General features: G+C 47.6%; 1 protein-coding gene across 5 annotated transcripts in view; it reads right to left on the bottom strand.

Moving 5' to 3' along the window:
• The window catches only part of HSD17B7 (hydroxysteroid 17-beta dehydrogenase 7), a 94,681-nt gene that overhangs the window by 26,914 nt on the left and 45,120 nt on the right, over positions 1-22,647 (bottom strand). For 4 of the 5 annotated variants that reach the window (XM_030207517.1, XM_030207515.1, XM_030207514.1 and 1 more), the window contains one exon: positions 1,743-1,847. The exons of the other annotated variant lie outside the window; for it this stretch is intronic. In XM_030207517.1, coding sequence (XP_030063377.1) covers positions 1,743-1,847 — 105 coding nt within the window. The remainder of the gene's footprint in view (positions 1-1,742; positions 1,848-22,647) is intronic. 5 annotated transcript variants of the gene reach the window in all.

Here is a 22,647-nt window from a genome sequence, read left to right as displayed (position 1 = left end):
GAGGGGTATGTTACCGTTCCTACGCAGGGCGACTGCTATGGGAAAGAAAACGATTTTATTGAATTGGATCTCATCGGAACCCCCTTCCATGCCACGGTGGCGATCCCTTATGATCTCCCTAGGAGCCCTAGAACGTAGGGAAATAAATGACTTAGCATCCCCAAAAGGAGATCGACTATTACAATGTTGGTTACTGTTCTGGGATACCTTGACTCCCATGGCTCGCAGTAGAATTCTGAATGGGTAAGCTTGCAGGGTGGAGGGTGGGTGGGAGGTGGGAGGGTGGGAGGTTAGATAGGCACATTATGAAAGCAAAAATTATAAATGACCAGGTTGAACATGGATGTAATTAGATTATTGGAACACACTTGTAATGCAATGTTTTTTTTTTCCACTTTATTGTCACCTGTATCTTTTGGTCATTAATAAAAATGATATTAAAAAAAAAAAAAAAAAAAAAAAAAAAAAAAGAACAGTACTGGGCAGACTTCTACGGTCTGTGCCCTGAGAAAGGCAAGGACAAATCAAACGCTGGTATACATATAAAGTATCACATACCATGTAAAATGAGTTTATCTTGTTGGGCAGACTGGATGGACCTTACAGGTCTTCATCTGCCGTCATTTACTATGTTACTATGACTTTTTAGCGTGACCACCCAGCGATTTTTGTGTGTTCAAAAATGTTTGTACTGCACTGTAAAACTACCATTATTTGAAAAGAAAAACAGGACACAGGTAACCTCAGTTACCAATCAAACCAAGTCTGAAAATGCCCAGTGCAGCTCCTAGCTCACAAGGTAAACTTAGGTTCTACTACCCAGCTCAAAACAAAATTGCCCCTCCTCCAGAGCTATGAGTCACCAGATGCTATGTAACCAAAATTGATTGAATTAATTCTCTGGCAGTGTAGATTCAACACACAATTCTAATGAAAACAGACACCAGCTTCAATGTCACCAAATTAAGTCACAGGTTTAAAAACACTTGGCACAGGTTAAAACACAGTTCCAATGAAAACACCTTTAAGACAATTCCAGCTTAAAAGGATGAAATCACTAGCACAGATATTCAAAACACAATTCTCTAAAATCCCTTTAAGACAATACCAGCATAAAAATATAAAATCACAGTGCAATATAGGCAATAGGATAGAGACAGAAAAGGAACTTATAGAGGTCAGACCCTCTGCAAGTGAAAGGACAGTTTTTTTTGTGTGTGTTAATAGGATAGAATAAAAAGGGGGTGAAATAGAATAAAGGAGTCAATAGTTTATCAGGAACATATTAAGAGATATTGAGAGCAGGACACAGGTAACCTCAGTTACCAATCAAACCAAGTCTGAAAATGCCCAGCGCAGCTCCCAGCTCACAAGGTAAACTTAGGTTCTACGAAGTCTGTACCTTCGTCATATTTAAAGATAATCTCATTCCATTTTGCACATACACGTAGATAGTAACAAATAACGCTGTAAAATTTCACACTGATGGGGTTGCTGAGAATACTGCAAAAATACTCTAGGGAGTTAATTTTTCCTGGTTATTTATTCAATAAACATTTTTTTTTTTTGCTCCAAGCATACTCATCAATTAAAATCATAAATAAGAAGGCCTAATTAACATCGTCTCTTTTTTTTTTCTAGTCAACTATACTTGGGTCATAATGATACAAAGCTAAGCTGAGGCACAGGGCCTTAACTTCAAAGTCCCATACTTTTTGACAATGTGAAGATATTTTACTCACTAGCCACATGATGGGCATAATGAACATCCAGAGCAAAGATGGCATTATTCCATAGGTTAGATTAGTCATTACAAGACCTGGACAAACTACACTGGAATATAAGCCCTGCCAAAAAAGAAAAAACAAACACAATAAAATGAAACATACAAAATTGTAACACTAGAACATATGTAGAACAAGCAGATGAATGTGTCCATATGAAAACTATTTCAAAAAGTCCAGTATTTCAAAACTATATCAAAAAGTCACTTTACCATGTTTTAATTTGAGACTGCAAACTGTATTTTTGAACATTTTAAAGAACTGTCCTTACAAATCTGCAACTGTACTATGGAGTCATCATGTTGCATACTTAAGTGGACTGAAGGAAGATAGATTTGTATCCAATTTTCTTCTGGCTGCCTAGTTGACTCTCTATACACCTTATTTAGTACAGCCTTCTTTCCACACGCACAGAATGGAGAAAGTCTTTTTTCAGTAAGACACTGACAATCCAGGGAAAGTGAAATACACAGTATCCTGCCCATCCTCAAATATCACAATCCCCTCAGGGGAATTCATTCTTTTGCCTACTGCACACCAAAAAGCACTGCCGTAGGACACACTGAGGCATCCCGTGGTAGTGTGCCGATCAGCGAATGCTAAACCAGCACTAAAATTTTTTTAAATTTTTTGGCGCAGGAGGCATGTCTATGGGCAGAGAGTAGGCGTATCTTGCGCTAATCGGGTAGTGTGGGTACATTGTCGTGTGCTGCCCGATTAGCATGAGAGCCCTTACCACCTCGTAAATAGGTGGTGGTAAGGGCTCCCGCTGTAATGGCCATGCCCTACTTAGTGTGTGGCCATTACAGGTAAATATAGGCCCAGTTTTTTTTTTGTCATTTTGACATTCACTCTCAAGGTGTGCGTGCGCTCAATATTGTATGACATATGGAGGACATTTATAGACAGCTTTGAAAGTCAACAGATGTTCTGAATTTGTCTGTATAAGCCTCCCTGTCATTGGTGTGACCCCTGACGCAGGTGCGGTAGCACAGAAACATGGCCCGTGTCGGGTCTTCCTTCAATCAAATTTGATCATTAAAAGGTTTTTCAATATAAGTTTTGTGTCCCTTTTGTTTTTAAAGGCCCTTTGTGCTGTTTTATTTGCATTACATTAAATACCATGATAAAAGTGGCCATAGCGTGTGGGAAACCCATGTACCACAAACAGCACCGGCCACTTTTGAGCACAGCTTAGTAAAAGGTCCCCTAAACCTTTACATTGATTTTGAAAAAAGTCACAGAACATACCTGAAAACTGCTTGTTTTTCATTGAATGTTTTGTAGAATTCATACAGTGTCAGACAAACATTTTTATAATTTGTAAAAAGTGGTCAGCTTTAAAACATTTTAGACAATGCATGATTTTTGAAATCAATCTAGTGTGCAAGTTTTAATAACTTGGCATCATTTTGTAAAGATTTTTGAGCTAATCCCCTACTTTTACAGGTTTTCCAAGTATATGGTAAAATTATGTATCATACCTGATAATTTTCTTTCCATTAATCATAGCTGATCAATCCATAGACTGGTGGGTTGTGTCCATCTACCAGCAGGTGGAGATAGAGAGCAAAGCTTTTGCCTCCCTATATGTGGTCATGTGCTGCCGGAAACTCCTCAGTATGTCGATATCAAAGCTCCATCCGCAGGACTCAGCACTTAGAGAATTACACCCACAAAGGGACACTCTGCCCAGCTCACCACCGCTGAAACGGGGGAGGGGAATTAACCCAGCTCATCCCCACACAAGTGGGGGAGGGGAATCCGTCCAGCTCATCCCCGCGGAGCGGGGGAGGGACACCACCCCGCCGATGCGGGGGGATCTGGCTTATCCTGCAACCGCAACCGCGGGAGGAGCTGACTGACCCTAACACCGCCGAAGCGGGAGGGGTACAAAGCTGCCCTACAGCCGCACGAAGCGGGAGGGAGCGCCGGCAGAATTTAGGTCTCAATCCAGCCCCGTAAAACGAGGGGAGAGGAATGCAGCAGCTCACTGTAACACAAACTCGTCTCAACTCTTGAAGAATCCAATTGAAAAAACTTGAACACGAAGTCCTCCTGAACAGGAACTGAAGACTAAACCTGAACCTGAAATGCAACCAGAATATAAACAGTACGGATATCTGGGAGGGGCTATGGATTGATCAGCTATGATTAATGGAAAGAAAATTATCAGGTATGATACATAATTTTACCTTCCATATCATCATGCTGATCAATCCATAGACTGGTGGGATGTACCGAAGCAGTACTCACCCAGAGCGGGACATTGAAATCCCTGACCGCAACACTGAAGCTCCAAACCGGGCCTCCGCCCGAGCAGCCACAGTCAAGCGGTAATGCTTGGAGAAGGTATGGGCCGATGCCCAAGTTGCCGCCTTGCATATCTCTTCCAAGGAGACGGACCCGGCCTCTACCATCGAGGCCGCCTGAGCTCTAGTGGAGTGAGCCTTCAGCTGAATAGGCGGCACCTTCCCCGCGGTCACATAAGCCGCTGCAATGGCTTCCTTGACCCATCTTGCCACTGTAGGCTTAGCAGCCTGCAGACCCTTACGAGGACCTGCAAACAGGACAAACAGATGATCCGATTTCCGGAAATCATTGGTCACTTCCAAGTATCTGATGATGACTCGTCTCACATCCAGATATTTGAGAGCAGAGTATTCCTCTGGGTAGTCCTCCCTACGAAAGGAAGGGAGACAGAGCTGCTGATTCACATGGAAGCGAGAAACAATCTTGGGCAGGAAGGAAGGCACTGTGCGAATAGTCACTCCTGCCTCCGTGAACTGCAGAAAAGGCTCTCGACATGAGAGTGCCTGGAGCTCGGAAACTCTTCTGGCTGAAGTGATAGCTACCAAAAAGACTGCTTTCAACGTCAGGTCTTTCAGAGATGCCCTCGACAAGGGTTCAAAAGGCGGCTTCTGCAAGGCTCTTAGCACCAGGTTGAGATTCCACGCAGGCACCACTGAGTGCAGAGGAGGGCGCAGGTGATTAACTCCCTTGAGAAAACGTACCACATCTGGCTGCGAAGCCAAGGAAGCACCCTTCAGGCGGCCCCTGAAGCAAGCCAAAGCCGCCACCTGGACTTTAAGGGAACTGAGCGACAGGCCCTTCTCCAGACCTTCTTGCAGGAACGCCAGCACTGAAGAAATTGGAGCAGTGAAGGGAGAAAGTGAGCCTGCTTCACACCACGCTGCAAAGGTACGCCAAACCCTGGCGTAAGCAGTAGAAGTAGAGCGCTTCCTCGCTCTCAGCATAGTGGCGATGACCTTGTCTGAGAAGCCCTTCTTCCTCAGACGCTGCCGCTCAATAGCCAGGCCGTAAGACCAAAGGGGGAGGGATCCTCCATCACCACGGGACCCTGATGCAACAGGCCCTGCTCCACTGGCAGCCGCAGAGGGTCGTCCACTGATAGCCTTATCAAGTCCGCATACCAGGGACGTCTGGGCCAGTCCGGACCCACCAGGATTATTCGGCCCGGATGCTTTGCCACCCGGTCTAGTACCCTGCCCAACATGGGCCAGGGCGGGAACACATAGAGAAGCTCCTGTGTCGGCCACTGTTGGAGAAGAGCATCTACTCCCAGAGATCGAGGGTCCCGTCCTCTGCTGAAAAAGCGCAGCACTTGGCAATTGGCCGATGACGCCATCAGATCTAGGCTCGGCTGGCCCCAGCGCTTCGTGATGTCCAAGAACGCCTGAGCCGATAACTGCCACTCTCCGGGATCCAAGGTATGGCGACTGAGAAAGTCCGCCTTGACATTCATGACTCCGGCAATGTGGGCCGCTGACAGCTGTTCCAGGTTCGCTTCCGCCCACTGGCATAGATTCATGGCTTCCTTGGCTAGAGGGGCGCTCTTGGTACCTCCCTGGCGGTTGACATAGGCCACAGCTGTGGCATTGTCCGACAGGACCCGTACTGGCTTCAACGCCAGTACCGGGAGGAACTCCAAAAGCGCCAACCGAATGGCTCTGAGTTCCAGGAGGTTGATAGACCACTTTGCCTCTGCAGGAGACCAGAGCCCCTGCACTGTCCTTCCCAAGCAGTGGGCTCCCCATCCCGTCAAAGAGGCGTCCGTCGTGACGACAATCCACTCCGGGGTCACAAGAGGCATTCCTGCAGACAACTTGTCTGTCTTCAGCCACCAGCTCAGCGCCTTGCGCACTGCTGGGTCCAAGGGAAGGCGCACAGCATAATCCTCCGACACCGGAGTCCAGCGCTGCAGCAGAGAGAGTTGTAGTGGTCTCATATGAGCCCTGGCCCAGGGCACTACTTCCATCGTGGCCGTCATAGAGCCCAACAGCTGCACATAGTCCCAAGCCTGAAGAGGAGAGGCTACTAGGAACTGGTCCACCTGAGCCTGAAGTTTGACAATCCGATTGTCCGGCAGGAACACTCTGCCCACTTGGGTGTCGAATCGAACTCCCAGATACTCCAGGGACTGAGTCGGGCGCAGCTGGCTTTTCTCACAGTTGATGATCCACCCCAGGGAGCTCAAAAGAGCAATCACCCGGTCCACAGCTTTGCCGCACTCTGCATAAGAGGGGGCTCGGATCAACCAGTCGTCCAGATAAGGATGGACTTGTACTCCTTCCTTTCGCAGGAAGGCCGCGATGACCACCATTACTTTGGAGAAGGTCCGCGGAGCAGTAGCCAACCCGAACGGGAGGGCTCTGAACTGGAAGTGTCGGCCCAGAACTGCAAAACGCAGAAAGCTTTGATGAGGAGGCCAGATGGGAATATGCAAGTACGCTTCCTTGATGTCCAAGGATGCCAGGAACTCCCCTGCCTTCACTGCCGCTATAACAGAGCAGAGAGTCTCCATGCGAAAGTGCCGAACTTTCAAGGCCCGATTGACCCCTTTGAGGTCGAGGATAGGCCGTACAGAACCTCCTTTCTTTGGTACCACAAAGTAAATGGAGTAACGTCCCTTGCCAAGCTGATTTTCTGGCACCGGAACGACCGCACCCAGGCGGATCAGATTGTCCAAGGTCTGCTGCACTGCCACAGCTTTGACTGGAGACTTGCAGGGAGAAAGTACAAACCCGTCTCTTAAGGGTCGGCAGAACTCTAGCTTGTAGCCGTCTCTGATGACTTCCAGCACCCAAGCGTCTGAAGTTACCCTGGTCCACTCGCCCAGAAACGAGGACAGGCGTCCTCCAATCTGCACTGGGCCATGGACCAGGACCCCGTCATTGGGTACGAGACCCTGGGGGAGGACCGGAGGGTGCACCTCCGGGACGGCGGTCTCTGCGAAAGGAATGCTGCTTGGGGGAGAAGTTCCTCTTGAAGGAAGAGGGGGCAGAGGAGCCCGACTTGCCCGGGCGGTACTGACGGGCTTCCTGAAACCGTCCTCTGGAGATACCGGGGCGAGCACTGGCCCGAGCCCTGACCTCTGGTAACCTCTTGCCCTTAGACGTGCCGAGATCGGTCACAATTTTGTCCAGCTTGACCCCAAAGAGCAGCTTGCCTTTAAAAGGCAACTTAGCCAGGCGGGACTTAGAGGCGTGGTCCGCAGACCAATGTTTCAGCCAAAGCCACCGCCGCGCAGAGACTGTCTGAGCCATACCTTTAGCCGAGGCTCTCAAGACATCATACAGTAAGTCTGCCAAATAAGCCAAGCCCAATTCCAGGGCCGGCCAATCAGCCCTCAAGGAAGGATCCGAGGGGGAAGCCCGCTGCACAATCGTCAGGCACGCCCTGGCCACATAGGAGCCGCAAACTGAGGCCTGCAAACTTAAGGCAGCCGCCTCGAAGGACGACCTTAAGGCCGCCTCCAATCTTCTGTCTTGGGCGTCCTTTAGGGCCGTGCCACCTTCCACCGGCAACGCCGTTTTCTTAGTCACTGCAGTGATTAAAGAATCCACGGTAGACCAAAGAAAGGCCTCCCGTTCACTTTCAGGCAAAGGATAGAGGCGGGACATAGCCCTAGCCACTTTGAGGCTCGCTTCCGGGACATCCCATTGAGCCGCAATTAAGGTGTGCATGGCATCATGCACGTGGAAGGTTCTAGGCAGGCGCTTCGTCCCCAGCATAATGGCGGAGCCAACAGGGGCTGAGGGAGAGACGTCCTCCGGAGAGGAAATCTTCAAAATGCTCATGGCCTGCACTAACAGGTTGGGCAAATCCTCTGAGCGAAAGATCCGCGCTGCAGAGGGGTCATCCGCTCCATCCGAGCGGGAATCCGTCTCCTCCAAGGAATCCCCAAAGGACCGTTGGGAGAACTCAGATACGCTGCCCTCATCTACATCAGAGGAAACAGAGTCCTCTAAGGCCTGGGAATCCACCCGAGGGCGTTTACTTCCGGGGGCCTCAACCCCTTTATCGGACAAGGGAGAAGGGGCAGCGTTTTGCATAAGGAAGGCCTGATGCAGCAGCAAAATAAACTCGGGGGAGAAACCCCCCAGACTGTGCACTTCAGCAGCCTGAGCCACAGCCCTAGACGCACCCTCAACCGGCGCTCGCAAGAGCGGGGGAGAAACATGCTGTGCATCCAAGATGGCGAACGGCGCGACACTCCGAGAAGGAGCCGCGCGGGAAGAACGGCGCTTAACTTTAGCCGCTTTTTTGCCGTTGCCCAAATCAAGGGCGGCCATGGCATTAACTTCTCCCAGCTCAAGGGCGGCCCAAGAAGAAGCCGTCTGAGCAGAGTGGCCGGCCAAGATGGCGGAGGCGAGCAGCGGGGGATGGGCGTTTATGGCGGGAAAAACCGCCGCACCGGAGGAAGACCCGGGACACTGACCGGCCTCCGAACTGACACCCAACAAGGGCGAATCAGACTTTAAGACCCCCGCATCCCCGCTAGAAGCGCACACGCGGTCCGGGGAGCGATTCTTCGCGCCCTCGCCCTCCGACGCCATAGGCCATGTGGAGATTGATCGGGGAACCCCCTGCCCGCTATAAAAAGGTAAAAATTACCTGCTTCTCGCTCCGAGCTGTAACGACCTGGTGTCCCAGTGAGTAGCTGCAATAAACGTTTAAATAAACGTCGAAATAAACGCCCTTAAGGACGTTCAAAAAAATTTTTTTTTTTTTAACGGAGCCAGCGGGAGGGGGGAGAAAAGGAGGGACCTGGCGCCACCAGGTTTGCACTTGCTCAAGAAGAGCCCTCAACCCCAGGTACTCAACAAAACCTAAAAATTAGGCTTGGAGACCTAGCCAGAGCTGCTGCTGTGTGTGACCACCACCTGCTGAGATAGAGAACATACTGAGGAGTTTCCGGCAGCACATGACCACATATAAGGAGGCAAAAGCTTTATCTCCACCTGCTGGTAGATGGAAACAACCCACCAGTCTATGGATTGATCAGCATGATGATATGGAATCTTGTTTTTCTTCTGTGCTGGAATCAGAGCATTTTTCTTTACTAGGAATAAATGTAAACTGCTTTGGTTGTTCCACAAAAAGGCAAACCGGAGTAACACAGGAATGAATGAGAAAAATTTGGGACTGCAAGATTCCGTGGCAGGTAACAGGAGTGTATGCTTATCCGACGTGACTTAAGTGGAATGCACTGTATTTGTTTCGGAAATTTGTAATGGTCAAGAATTAGTGAAAGGAGAAAGGGAAATTGGACTTCATATACCGCCTTTCTGTGCTTTTTGCAACTACATTCAAAGCGGTTTACATAGTATATACAGGTACTTATTTGTACCTGGAGCAATGGAGGGTTAAGTGACTGGGAAACTGGACATCCAAATGGCAGATGAGGTTTTAATGTGAGCAAGTGCAAAGTGATGCATGTGGGAAAGAGGAACCCGAACTATAGCTACATGATGCAAGGTTCCACATTAGAAGTCACCAACCAGGAAAGGAAAGGAAAGAAGTCACCAACCCTCTGCTTAGTGTGCGGCGGCAGATAAGAAACCAAACAGAATGTTAGGTATTATTAGGAAAGGAATGTAAAACCAAAATGAGGATGTTATAATACCTTTGTATCGCTCCATGGTGCGAAGGACCTTGAATATTTTGTGCAGTTCTGGTTATCGCATCTCAAAAAAGATATGGTGGAATTAGAAAAGGTACAGAGAAAGGCGACGAAAATGATAAAGGGGATGGGACGACGACTTCCCTATGAGGAAAGGCTAAAGTGGCTAGGGCTCTTCAGCTTGGAGAAGAGACGTCTTAGGAGAGTTATGATAGAGGTCTATAAAATAATGAGTGAAATGGAATGGGTAGATGTGAATTGATTGTTTACTCTTTCCAAAAGTACTAGGACTAGGGGGCATGCAATGAAGCTACAAAGTAGTAAATTTAAAACAAATAGGAGAAAATATTTCTTCACTCAATGTGTAATTAAACTCCGGAATTCATTGCCAGAGAATGTAGTAAAAGCAATTAGTTTAGCGGGGTTTAAAAAAAAAGGTTTGGATAGCTTCCTAAAAGAAAAGTCCATAAGCCATTATTAAAATGGACTTGGGGAAAATCCACTGCTTATTTCTAGGATATACAAAAAAAGAAAAAGAAAATGGCTGAGCTCTACCTCAATATGGTTGTAGCATACACAAATATAGAAAAGGAGAGCTTATTGACACAACAGGGATATATCAAGAATATATAACTGTAAGTGCATACAGGAAGCGTCTCATACAGTCACATGGACACTTGTATGTGTCTGGCTTTTGTTGAGCCTATATATTTTGTGACAAAATGTAATCATGGACTGCCCCCTACCACCTGTGGTGCATGAGAGTTGCTTTCTGTGAGATTCCTTATACTTAACTCTAAGTGTATGTGCTTTGCTATCTTATTGTGATTATCACTCTTATTTAATGTGATTTTTGCTCTCAAGTGCACTCACAGGATTTTGTGTCTTTTCCTTAAAAAAACTTGTTATCCCGTTGTAGTCAAAAAAAGCAATATGGGAAGGACAAGTATATAATTCACTTATCTCAATTGTCTCATAGAAGCTGCGGGTTACTGTGTTGCTTTCATTCCAACAATTGTTGTACCCCTCGCGCTCCGCTTGTAGAAACTTGATCAGATCTCCCAGAACAATGCCCACCTGACAGGAGCCTGTTTCGCTATTGTTTGCTTTGTCAAGGGCAATAGGCATGTATCTGTATAAAATATAAAAAAACATATGTTTAATCTACAAGACTGTTGATAGATATTGAATATTTAACGTACCGTATAGATTTATGGCGTGAGATCTTACTTTAACAGCATTCAGTATAGGCAGTATCTGATAAAAGTATTTAAAAGTTGAACGCCAACGCCATTTTTTTATCAGATACTGCCTATACTGAATGCTGTTAAAGTAAGATCTCACGCCATAAATCTATACGGTACGTTAAATATTCAATATCTATCAACAGTCTTGTAGATTAAACATATGTTTTTTTATATTTTATACAGATACATGCCTATTGCCCTTGACAAAGCAAACAATAGCGAAACAGGCTCCTGTCAGGTGGGCATTGTTCTGGGAGATCTGATCAAGTTTCTACAAGCGGAGCGCGAGGGGTACAACAATTGTTGGAATGAAAGCAACACAGTAACCCGCAGCTTCTATGAGACAATTGAGATAAGTGAATTATATACTTGTCCTTCCCATATTGCTTTGTTTGACTACAACGGGATAACAAGTTTTTTTAAGGAAAAGACACAAAATCCTGTGAGTGCACTTGAGAGCAAAAATCACATTAAATAAGAGTGATAATCACAATAAGATAGCAAAGCACATACACTTAGAGTTAAGTATAAGGAATCTCACAGAAAGCAACTCTCATGCACCACAGGTGGTAGGGGGCAGTCCATGATTACATTTTGTCACAAAATATATAGGCTCAACAAAAGCCAGACACATACAAGTGTCCATGTGACTGTATGAGACGCTTCCTGTATGCACTTACAGTTATATATTCTTGATATATCCCTGTTGTGTCAATAAGCTCTCCTTTTCTATATTTGTGTATTTCTAGGATAAGCAGCATAAAATGTATTGTACTGTTTTGTGATCTTGCCAGGTACTTGTGTCCTGGATTGGCCACTGTTGGGAACAGGCTGCTGAGCTTGATGGACCTTCGGTCTGTCTCAGTAAGGCAATACTTATGTACTTGTCCAGAGTCACAAAGAGCTGCAGTGGGAATCAAACCCAGTTTCCCAGGATCAAAGTCCGCTTTACTCCATTCCACTTAGATTTGTTTTATGAAATTAGATTGTATTTGTATTAGACTTGTAAGTTGTATATTTTTATTACAATATATTATTTTAAATCATTTATAATTACTGGTTATGTCCAGTTTTTTCCATTGTTATCCGCGCAGAACTGTAAGGCTTACGGCAGAATACAAAATAAATTGCTATGTTATGACATACTAATCCAAGCAAGTGAAAGGTCCAACAATGTCATCAAAGCTCCTTCCTTCCTTATCCATATCTTCCCAAACATCATTCAGGGGCCCTTTTACTAAAGGGTTGGCGCGCGGTGTGTGCCAAACCAGAACTGCTGGGTTACCGCAGGAGCCCGGCGGTACTTCCCACCCCCAGCAAACCATTTCTGGTGTTAAAAAAATACTTTCTATTTTTGTAGCCACCAGGTTAGCACGGAAGCCCTTACTGTCACCTCAATGGGTGGTGGTCAGTGCTCCCCTCAAAATGGCTACACGGCAAGTGGTTCACTTACAGCAGGCCCCCTTTTACCGCAGCTCAGTAAAGGGACCCCTCAGTAACAAACAAAAAAAAAAAAAAATCAGCAAGGCTTTGGGGCTGTAGAACTTCAGAAAATCTGACTGATACAAATCTAACACATTCTTCACTTGAAAATACTTTTTCTAACACTTTCCTCAAAAAGGATAAATTTGCCATCAGCAGTAATTTTCTACATTCTAGGGGTCTAAAAGATGGTTTCTTCAATAATGGTCTTATAATTGCCTCCTTAAAATGAGATGGAAATCCTGGAATGTGGCAGGCATTGCCTCTCCAGTTAAATGTAGTAAGATCTTACAAGTTTTGAATAGACAAAAAGCTCAAATAGCAATGCTTCAGGAAACACACTTGACTGTGTTAAGAGCATAAAAAACTATGTCGCTGGTGGGTTGGAGACTATGCGGATAGCCCCACAAAAAATAGAAAAGCAGGGGTTATTATACTATTTTGCAAAGGACTTCAAATTGAGAAGAAACGTAGGATTGTAGATTCTATGGGTCGTTATATAATTTTTTAAGTCCTTCTAAATAATAAACCACTGTTGTTAGTTAATATATATGCGCCCAATCAGTATGATAAACATTTTTTTCAGACTATAATTAAACACTTACACTCTTTTGATCAAATCCCAATTGTCATGGGAGGAGACAGTACTGGTGGACCCTCACAGGTAAGACCTGTGAATTACTCTAAGGGAGTGCCGTGGTTGTGTTCCTCTTTGGATTTGTTGGACTCTTGGCAATTATTACACCCAGGGAAAAGAAACTATATTCATTTCTCTAGAGCCCATGGTACACAATCGCGTATAGATTATTTATTGATGTCGAGAGCAACTCGGCTGCCTTACTTAAGGCAGAGATAGGCCTGACCCAAGTGTCAGAACATGCAATGGTTTGGATATCTTTCTCCTGGAATGGGGAGAAGGGCAGACCTGTGCGCTGGAAATTCCCTAGAGGCTTGTATTATGACTCTCAATTTCACTCTTATATACAGTTATAGTGGCGAGACTATGCAAACTTTAATAAGGAGAGTTTTGGGAGGCAGCTAAAGCAGTTTTGAGGGGCTCCATCATATCTTACTATGCCCACAAAAAAAAGGCAGGAGAAGCAGAGCTGTTGCGTTTGGAGGTGCAGGTCCGGAGAGATAGACAACTATTTGGCTCAGCGCCAACCACAGTTAACAGGTCCCACTTGCTTACTTGCTTCTCAGGCAGCATTAAATCAGTTGATCCACTCTAGAATGCAAAAGTCCTATGTGTACTATCGCTATCAGTTATACAAACATGCCAATAAACATGGGAAGCTGCTTGCGCGGTTGGTGAAACAAGTAGGGGGACCGCGATGTGTGACCCAGATAAGACACAAAGAGGGTGTCTATCACCATACAACTGAAGGTATTAATAAGGTGTTCAAAAATTTTTATGCCAATTTATATTCGTCCCCAGCAGATGCAGGTCTTGAGGGTGGGTCATACCTCATGGGACAAGAGCTTCCTAAGAGCACGGGAGCTCAGCAAGATCTTCTTAATGCAGATATTTCAGAGGATGAGGTTAGATGGTGTATTCGAGACAGTTCGCTATATAAATCACCCAGAATAGGCGGACTCCCATCAGAGTTTTACAAAATTCTGGTCTCGGAAGTGGCTTCCTGTCTGTCGGTGGTATTTAATGTTTTTGTTCAGAGGAGGATACTTCCCTAATCTTTGCGAAAAGCCAGGATAATCATGTTGTTAAAGCCACGAAGAGATCCTAGTAAGGCAGAATTGTATCAGCCAATATCCCTGCTGCCCTTTGAAACTAAATTGTTTGCAAAGATTATGGCTAATCGCCTCGCTCGGTTTTGCCTGAATTAGTGGCGGCCCTGCAGGTGGGCTTTGTGAGGGAACGATTAGTGGCACGAAATTTAAGGAAGATATTGTCATCGTTAGAGCAGTTACATCATAGCACCACTCCCTCATTGCTTATCAGCTTTGATGCGGAAAAGGCATTTGATCGAGTCCATTGGGACTTCATGTTCGCGACTCTAGAGGCATATGGTATAGATGGATTCTTTATGTCTGCTATAAAAGTCCTTTATCATGACCCGGTAGCGGAGGTATGGGTAAATGGGATGTCATCGGATATGTTTGAGATTGCGAGAGGTAAAAGACAGGGCTGTCCCTTGTCCCCACTACTCTTTGTTATGGTGTTAGATCCTCTGATTAGAGACATTATGGGGGCGGAAGACGTGAAAGGTGTTTTGCTTGGCACTGAACACTTTAAGATATCCGCCTTTGTGGATGACCTATTGGTAATTCTGCAAGAGCCCCTATTATCCTTGCCAGCTATTTTAGAGCTCTTTGCGGAGTTCGGGGATTTCTCAGGTTTCTGCCTTCATTTAGATAAATCGAAAGTTCAAATTATCCATGTATCAGAAATGATGTGAAACCAACTAAATTGTCCATTTAAAATAGCTAGGACATCTTTCACCTATTTGAGGATTCAGCTTCTGGGAAATCCTAAGCAATTGCACCATCTAAATGCTGCCAAACTGTTTGCTGCTACTAAGGAGCATTTTGGGAGGTGGGAGGGCCTCCCATTATCACTGCTGGATCACATATCTCTGTTTAACATGATCGTTTTCCCTAAATGATTATATTGTTAACAGATACTACCGTTGTTTCTTACTAAATGGGATTTAAGAGCCTTGATGGGTCTGCTTTCTAGATTTTTTTGGGTGAAGAAATGGCCGTAGGTTTGGTTTCAGAACATGGTGGGTAACTGCAGCAGAGGAGGCTTTGGCGTCCCGGACATAAATCTATATAATATGGCTTGCTTGTTGAGACATCTGGGAAATTAGCTATTTGGAACGGAGTACTATACACCGGTCCAGATGGAAGCTGCTTTATGCCATCCACTGCACTTACATTATGTCTTACAGGCCTTGCCTTCAGTATTGCCGCTACATCTTTGCACAAGTGTTATAATTCATCACTTAAGGGTATTATGGTGTGACATGGCAAGGTTTTGGTCTTTCGACCCTCACTATAGCAGATTAATACTCCTTCATGGGAATGGAGATTTTCTCCCAGGGTCAGGAAATCCGCGTTTACTGGGTTGGGGAGACAAAAGGGCTTCAATCAATACAAGACCTTTTGGGTCCAGGGGGTAATATCAAGCCACTGGACTCACTGGCTCTCAGCACAATAGAATGGGGGAATAGATTTGCTTATAAACAGGTGTCCCACTACATAGCAACTTTTCCCCAGTCCTCTCTTGATGTTGATATGTCCACTAAGTTTCATGAGCTTTACGAGACTGCCTCGAATGACGCCATCTCGATTTCATTGCTACATAAGAGATTATTGCAACTTTGTCCCCCAAGGGAACATAGTATTCTCGCTTAGTGATGGTTGGAGGACTTGGAAGACATTGGTTACAACAAAAATTTTGGTGAGATGTATAACTCAAAAACCGCGAAGGGTGTGCAGTGCAGAACTCAGAGAATGTCAGGGAAGAGTGATTTTTAGGGCCTAAACATCAAGGTCGAGATTGCACAAAATGGGCAGTATAGACTCACCCCAGTGTGATAGATGCAGGGGCCCTTTAAATACTTTTTATCATGCAATTTGGGCCTGGCCAGCGATCAAAGCTTTTTGGCTAAGAGTGATTCGTTATATGGAGAGAGTTTGGGGGTGGCAGCTACTGGTTTTGCTGGAAAGTGTTCTGTTGGGATATATTGCCCCCCTGAGGGTGGGTACTGTCCATCAAAACTTATTAGTTCACAAAGCATAACTTATAGGTAAAAAATGTATTTTAGTAAATTGGACTACATCGGAGGCTCCTTCCTATTGGCAATGGCATAATAGATTTCACGCATTACTTCTATTGGAGCTTAGGGTCTCTCATCTTAACTTTAAATTACAATGCCAGTTTTACATAACTTGGGAGTGCTATATTCATAATCTTGCCGCCCTGACTATTGATGTAGGCCACTGCTGTTGTGTTGTCAGACAGAACCCGGACAGGAAGACCCTTCAGCCTCCTGTGGAAGGCCAGAAGAGCCTGGAATATCGCTCTCAGTTGCAAGCGACTGATGGACCATCCCGCTTCCGCGGTGGACCACAGACCGTGAGTACAGCATCCCCAGCAATGAACTCCCCAGCACGAATGGCTGGCATCCATTATCACCAGACACCAAAAAGGAAGATCCAGTGGCATCCCCTGCCGCAGCATGCTGTCTGAAAGCCACAAATCCATACTGTGCTGGGCCACAGGAATCCACCTTAGTCTGCGTTGGTACTCCTGGGAAATCGGAGACCATTGCTGAAGCACAGCAAGCTGCAGCGGCCTCATGTGAGCTCTCGCCCAGGGAACCACCTCTATGGTGGCTGTCATCGATCCCAAGAGCTCAACAAAGTCCCAAGCTTGAGGGCGAGGCATCCGCAGGAGCAGGCGGACCTGATTCTGAAGCTTGAGACGCCTGTTGTCGGGAAGAAAAACGAACCCCGAAGCCATGTCGAACCTGACCTCCAAATACTCGAGAGACTGAGAGGGGGGTCAGGTGACTTTTGGGCATATTGACTACCCAGCCCAGAATCTGAAGAACTGTAACAACTCTGGCTGTGGCAAGTCGGCTTTCATCTGCCGAATCCGCTCTGATAAGCCAGTTGTCAAGATAAGGGTGAACTCTGATACCCTCTCGCCTGAGAAAGGCAGCCACCACTACCATCACCTTGGAAAAAGTCTGAGGGGCAGTTGCCAGGCCGAAAGGCAAGGCGCAAACCTGGAAATGTTGGCTCAATACCGCAAACTGGAGAAACCACTGATGCGGCGGCCAGATGGGAATATGCAACTACGCTTCCTTGAGGTCCAGAAAAGTGAGAAACTCTCTTGGCTCTACCGTCACAATGACGGAGCGCAGGGTTTCCATACAGAAGTGTCGCACTCCTAAGGCCTCGTTGACTCTGTGTAAGTCGAGGATAGGTCTGAACGACCTGCCTTTTCGAGGCACCACAAAATAGATGGAGTGGCGACCGCAGCCGTGTTCGGCGGGAGGAACCGGAACCACCGCTCCAAGCTTCAGCAACACTTGCAAGGTCTTGTTTACCGCTGCCCGCTTGATGGCAGTGCCGCATCGGGACTCCAAAAACGCGTCTCCCACCGGGACAGCGAATTCTAGTCGATAACCTTCTCTGATTAGGTCCAGAACCCATTAATCCTTAGTAAACTTGGTCCACTCCTCGAGAAAGAGGGAGAGACGACCCCCTACTGCGGGAACTGACGAGTGGATCGGTGCCCTATCATAGTGGAGGACGCCCCTGAACTCCTGGACATTCCCCGGACGCCACAGCGCGTTTGTCCGAACGAAAGGAGTTCCTCTGCTGGAAACGGGTACATTGACCAAACCCTGCAGAGCGCCTGGGGCGATACCTGCGAGCTTCGCGAAAACGTCGCCTGGAAGAGGAGGGAAAAGAAGGACTTTTGGAAGAAGGCCCCGGCCTATCCTCAGGCAACCGTCCCCTAGGTCCTTAACAATATTCTCCAAATTCTCCCCAAATAAAAGAAGGCCCCGAAAGGGTAACCTCACCAGCCTTTGTTTAGAGGCCATGTCAGCCGCCCAATGTTGGAGCCAAAGAAGGTGGCGGGCAGCAACCGCCACTGACATCTGCTGAGCCGAAGCTCTGACCAGATCATAAAGGGCATCAGCCAAAAAAGACAGGGCAGACTCCATACGCTGGCCGACCTCAGCGAGGGAACCTGCTCCATCGGCGGGCTGCTCAACCATCTGTTGCAACCAGGAAAGGCAGGCCTGGGCTGCATAGGAACTGCAAATAGCCGCCCGTAAGGATGGGCCCGAGATTTCAAAGGACCGCTTCAGCGCGGATTCCAGCTGCCGGTCCTGCATATCTTTCAAAGCGACCCCTCCATCCACCGGGAGAGTAGTCTTTTTAGTCACAGCTGTGACTAACGCATCCACTTTAGGCATCCGAAAGAGGGCCAACCGACTTTCACTCAGAGGATAAAGGTGACACATAGCCCTGGCCACCTTCAAGGGACCATCAGGGTCAGACCATTGAGCTGAAATAAACTTTTGGATGGAAGCATGCATGGGAAAAGCCCGAAAAAGGCTTCTTAGTACTAGCCATCCGAGGATTAATAGAAGAGGCAGCGCCCTCGTCAGGATCTTCAAAACAAAGGGCCTGTAAGGCATCAGAAATGAGAGCTGGCAGTTCGTCGCGGTGGAAAATCCGAACCGCTTTAGGGTCATCCAACTCCTGTGGCAAGCAGCTACCCTCGTCTGGATCATCAGTCCATGAGGGCCTGCCAGACCCCTAAGACTCTCCGAAACTAGACCAAGGGGGAGAACAGGGTGAAGAGTCCTCCTTAGACGGGGTATTCACTCGTCTACGCTTAGCGTCAGCCAAAAGCTCAGGGAAATAAATAAAGTCTCCAGTTGACGCTGGGCTATCAAGAACTGGAGGCAACCTAGTCCGAAAGGAATTGTCAGGAGCCACAGATAGTGCTCTTTTTAACATAAAAGCCTTATGCATCAGCAGCACAAATTCAGGGGCGACATCAGCCAAAAGCTCAGGGAAAGAAATAAAGTCTCCAGCTGACGCTGGGCTATCAAGAACTGGAGGCAACCTAGTCTGAAAGGAATTGTCAGGAGCCTCAGGCAGTGCTCTTTTTAACATAAAAGCGTTATGCATCAGCAGCACAAATTCAGGGCAGAAAAACTCACCCTGTGCATCCGCCCCCACAATGCGGGAAGCGGAGGCAATAGCTCCTCTAGAAACCTCGAAACGAGGCAACCCCCTGCACTCAGACCCCTCCGCAACCGCGAGGGTCGAGTCATACAGCACCTCCAAGATGGCGCCCACTGCCAACTCTGTCAGGCGGGAAGAATCACCGCCAGCATTAGCATCAAGGCAGCATGTGCTGCAAAGCCCCATGGCTGATCTGCGTTTCCCACAGTGGGAGCAGCTCTTAACCCCTTCAGCAGCCATCAAATACAGAAATCAAAATGGCACCTTCGCACCAAAACTTACCCCGCACACAGCGCTGACAGCGGGAACCTCCCCAGAGGAGCTGGGCACCACTCTCACCTCAGGAGACCGAGAGTCAAACGAGCTTCGGTCAAGCTGCACCGAACCAGGAGCTCTAGAGAAAGACTCTTTTTTTTTTTTTTTTTACTATGAGGAAAGTTAGAGGTAGGCAGCCATATAGGAACTCCGGGAGGAGGGGGAATGGGGTAAGGCAGGGTCAGGGAAAGCCAAGTAAGCCTTTAAAGTGGGCACCACTAGACACAACACCCCCCGCTCTACTGGCAAAGCACAGGTGCCACCCTAGGCAGAAATCCAGGAGCTGAGAAAGCGACCTTCACACCTGCTGGGAGACAGAGATATACAGAAGGCAAAGGGGGCTGGGCGTCCAGGAACACCATGTGCTTTCAGTGTTCTTTATCTCCACCTGCTGGTAGGCGGATACAACCCATCAGTTAATGGATTCATCTGCTGTTGATGACAAGGAAGCTTAATTTGTTGAATCATCAATAAAAATGGTTGAAACATAAAAAATATTTGCTGGAACCAATGCAGGGGATGGGGTGGAGGTGGATTTATGTGTGGCTCCACCATGGATATGGGAACGAGCGTGACTTGGCAATACCACAGGTTATGCTTGGGGGTTGAAAGCGAATGCTACATACCTGTAGAAGGTATTCTCCGAGGACAGCAGGCTGATTGTTCTCACTGATGGGGTGATGTCCACGGCAGCCCCTCCAATCGGAACACTTTCTAGCAAAGTCCTTTGCTAGTCCTCGCGCGCCGATGCGCACCGCGCATGCGCGGCCGTCTTCCCGCCCGAACCGGCTCGTGCCGGCCAGTCTCATATGTAGCAAGACAAAGAGAAGGGAAGACACAACTCCAAAGGGGAGGCGGGCGGGTTTGTGAGAACAATCAGCCTGCTGTCCTCGGAGAATACCTTCTACAGGTATGTAGCATTCGCTTTCTCCGAGGACAAGCAGGCTGCTTGTTCTCACTGATGGGGTATCCCTAGCCCCCAGGCTCACTCAAAACAACAACCATGGTTAATTGGGCCTCGCAACGGCGAGGACATAACTGAGATTGACCTAACAATTTATCCAACTAACTGAGAGTGCAGCCTGGAACAGAATAAACTTGGGCCTAGGGGGGTGGAGTTGGATTCTAAACCCCGAACAGATTCTGAAGCACTGACTGCCCGAACCGACTGTCGCGTCGGGTATCCTGCTGCAGGCAGTAATGAGATGTGAATGTGTGGACAGATGACCACGTCGCAGCTTTGCAAATCTCTTCAATAGCGGCTGACTTCAAGTGGGCTACCGACGCTGCCATGGCTCTAACATTATGAGCCGTGACATGACCCTCAAGAGCCAGCCCAGCCTGGGCGTAAGTGAAGGAAATGCAATCTGCTAGCCAATTGGATATGGTGCGTTTTCCCACAGCCACTCCCCTCCTGTTGGGATCAAAAGAAACAAACAATTAGGCGGACTGTCTGTTGGGCTGTGTCCGCTCCAGATAGAAGGCCAATGCTCTCTTGCAGTCCAATGTGTGCAGCTGACGTTCAGCAGGGCAGGAATGAGGACGGGGAAAGAATGTTGGCAAGACAATTGACTGGTTCAGATGGAACTCCGACACAACCTTTGGCAAGAACTTAGGGTGAGTGCGAAGGACTACTCTGTTATGATGAAATTTGGTGTAAGGGGCCTGGGCTACCAGGGCCTGAAGCTCACTGACTCTACGAGCTGAAGTAACTGCCACCAAGAAAATGACCTTCCAGGTCAAGTACTTCAGATGGCAGGAATTCAGTGGCTCAAAAGGAGGTTTCATCAGCTGGGTGAGAACGACATTGCGATCCCATGACACTGTAGGAGGCTTGACAGGGGGCTTTGACAAAAGCAAACCTCTCATGAAGCGAACAACTAAAGGCTGTCCTGAGATCGGCTTACCTTCCACACGGTAATGGTATGCACTGATTGCACTAAGGTGAACCCTTACAGAGTTGGTCTTGAGACCAGACTCAGACAAGTGCAGAAGGTATTCAAGCAGGGTCTGTGTAGGACAAGAGCGAGGATCTAGGGCCTTGCTGTCACACCAGACGGCAAACCTCCTCCATAGAAAGAAGTAACTCCTCTTAGTGGAATCTTTCCTGAAAGCAAGCAAGATGCGGGAGACACCCTCTGACAGACCCAAAGAGGCAAAGTCTACGCTCTCAACATCCAGGCCGTGAGAGCCAGGGACCGGAGGTTGGGATGCAGAAGCGCCCCTTCGTCCTGCGTGATGAGGGTCGGAAAACACTCCAATCTCCACGGTTCTTCGGAGGACAACTCCAGAAGAAGAGGGAACCAGATCTGACGCGGCCAAAAAGGAGCAATCAGAATCGTGGTGCCTCGGTCTTGCTTGAGTTTCAACAAAGTCTTCCCCACCAGAGGTATGGGAGGATAAGCATACAGCAGACCCTCCCCCCAGTCCAGGAGGAAGGCATCCGATGCCAGTCTGCCGTGGGCCTGAAGCCTGGAACAGAACTGAGGGACTTTGTGGTTGGCTCGAGATGCGAAGAGATCTACCAAGGGGGTGCCCCACACCTGGAAGATCTGTCGCACTACACGGGAATTGAGCGACCACTCGTGAGGTTGCATAATCCTGCTCAACCTGTCGGCCAGACTGTTGTTTACGCCTGCCAGATATGTGGCTTGGAGCACCATGCCGTGACGGCGAGCCCAGAGCCACATGCTGACGGCTTCCTGACACAGGGGGCGAGATCCGGTGCCCCCCTGCTTGTTGACGTAGTACATGGCAACCTGGTTGTCTGTCTGAATTTGGATAATTTGGTGGGACAGCCGATCTCTGAAAGCCTTCAGAGCGTTCCAGATCGCTCGTAACTCCAGAAGATTGATCTGCAGATCGCGTTCCTGGAGGGACCAGCTTCCTTGGGTGTGAAGCCCATCGACATGAGCTCCCCATCCCAGGAGAGACGCATCCGTGGTCAGCACTTTTTGTGGCTGAGGGATTTGGAAAGGACGTCCCAGAGTCAAATTGGACCAAACTGTCCACCAATACAGGGATTCGAGAAAAGTCGTGGACAGGTGGATCACGTCTTCTAGATCCCTAGCAGCCTGAAACCACTGGGCAGCTAGGGTCCATTGAGCAGATCTCATGTGAAGGCGGGCCATGGGAGTCACATGAACTGTGG

This window comes from Microcaecilia unicolor, chromosome 6 (assembly GCF_901765095.1).
Source record: "Microcaecilia unicolor chromosome 6, aMicUni1.1, whole genome shotgun sequence".
NCBI lineage: Eukaryota > Metazoa > Chordata > Amphibia > Gymnophiona > Siphonopidae > Microcaecilia > Microcaecilia unicolor.
This window is presented reverse-complemented; position numbering and strand designations above follow the sequence as displayed.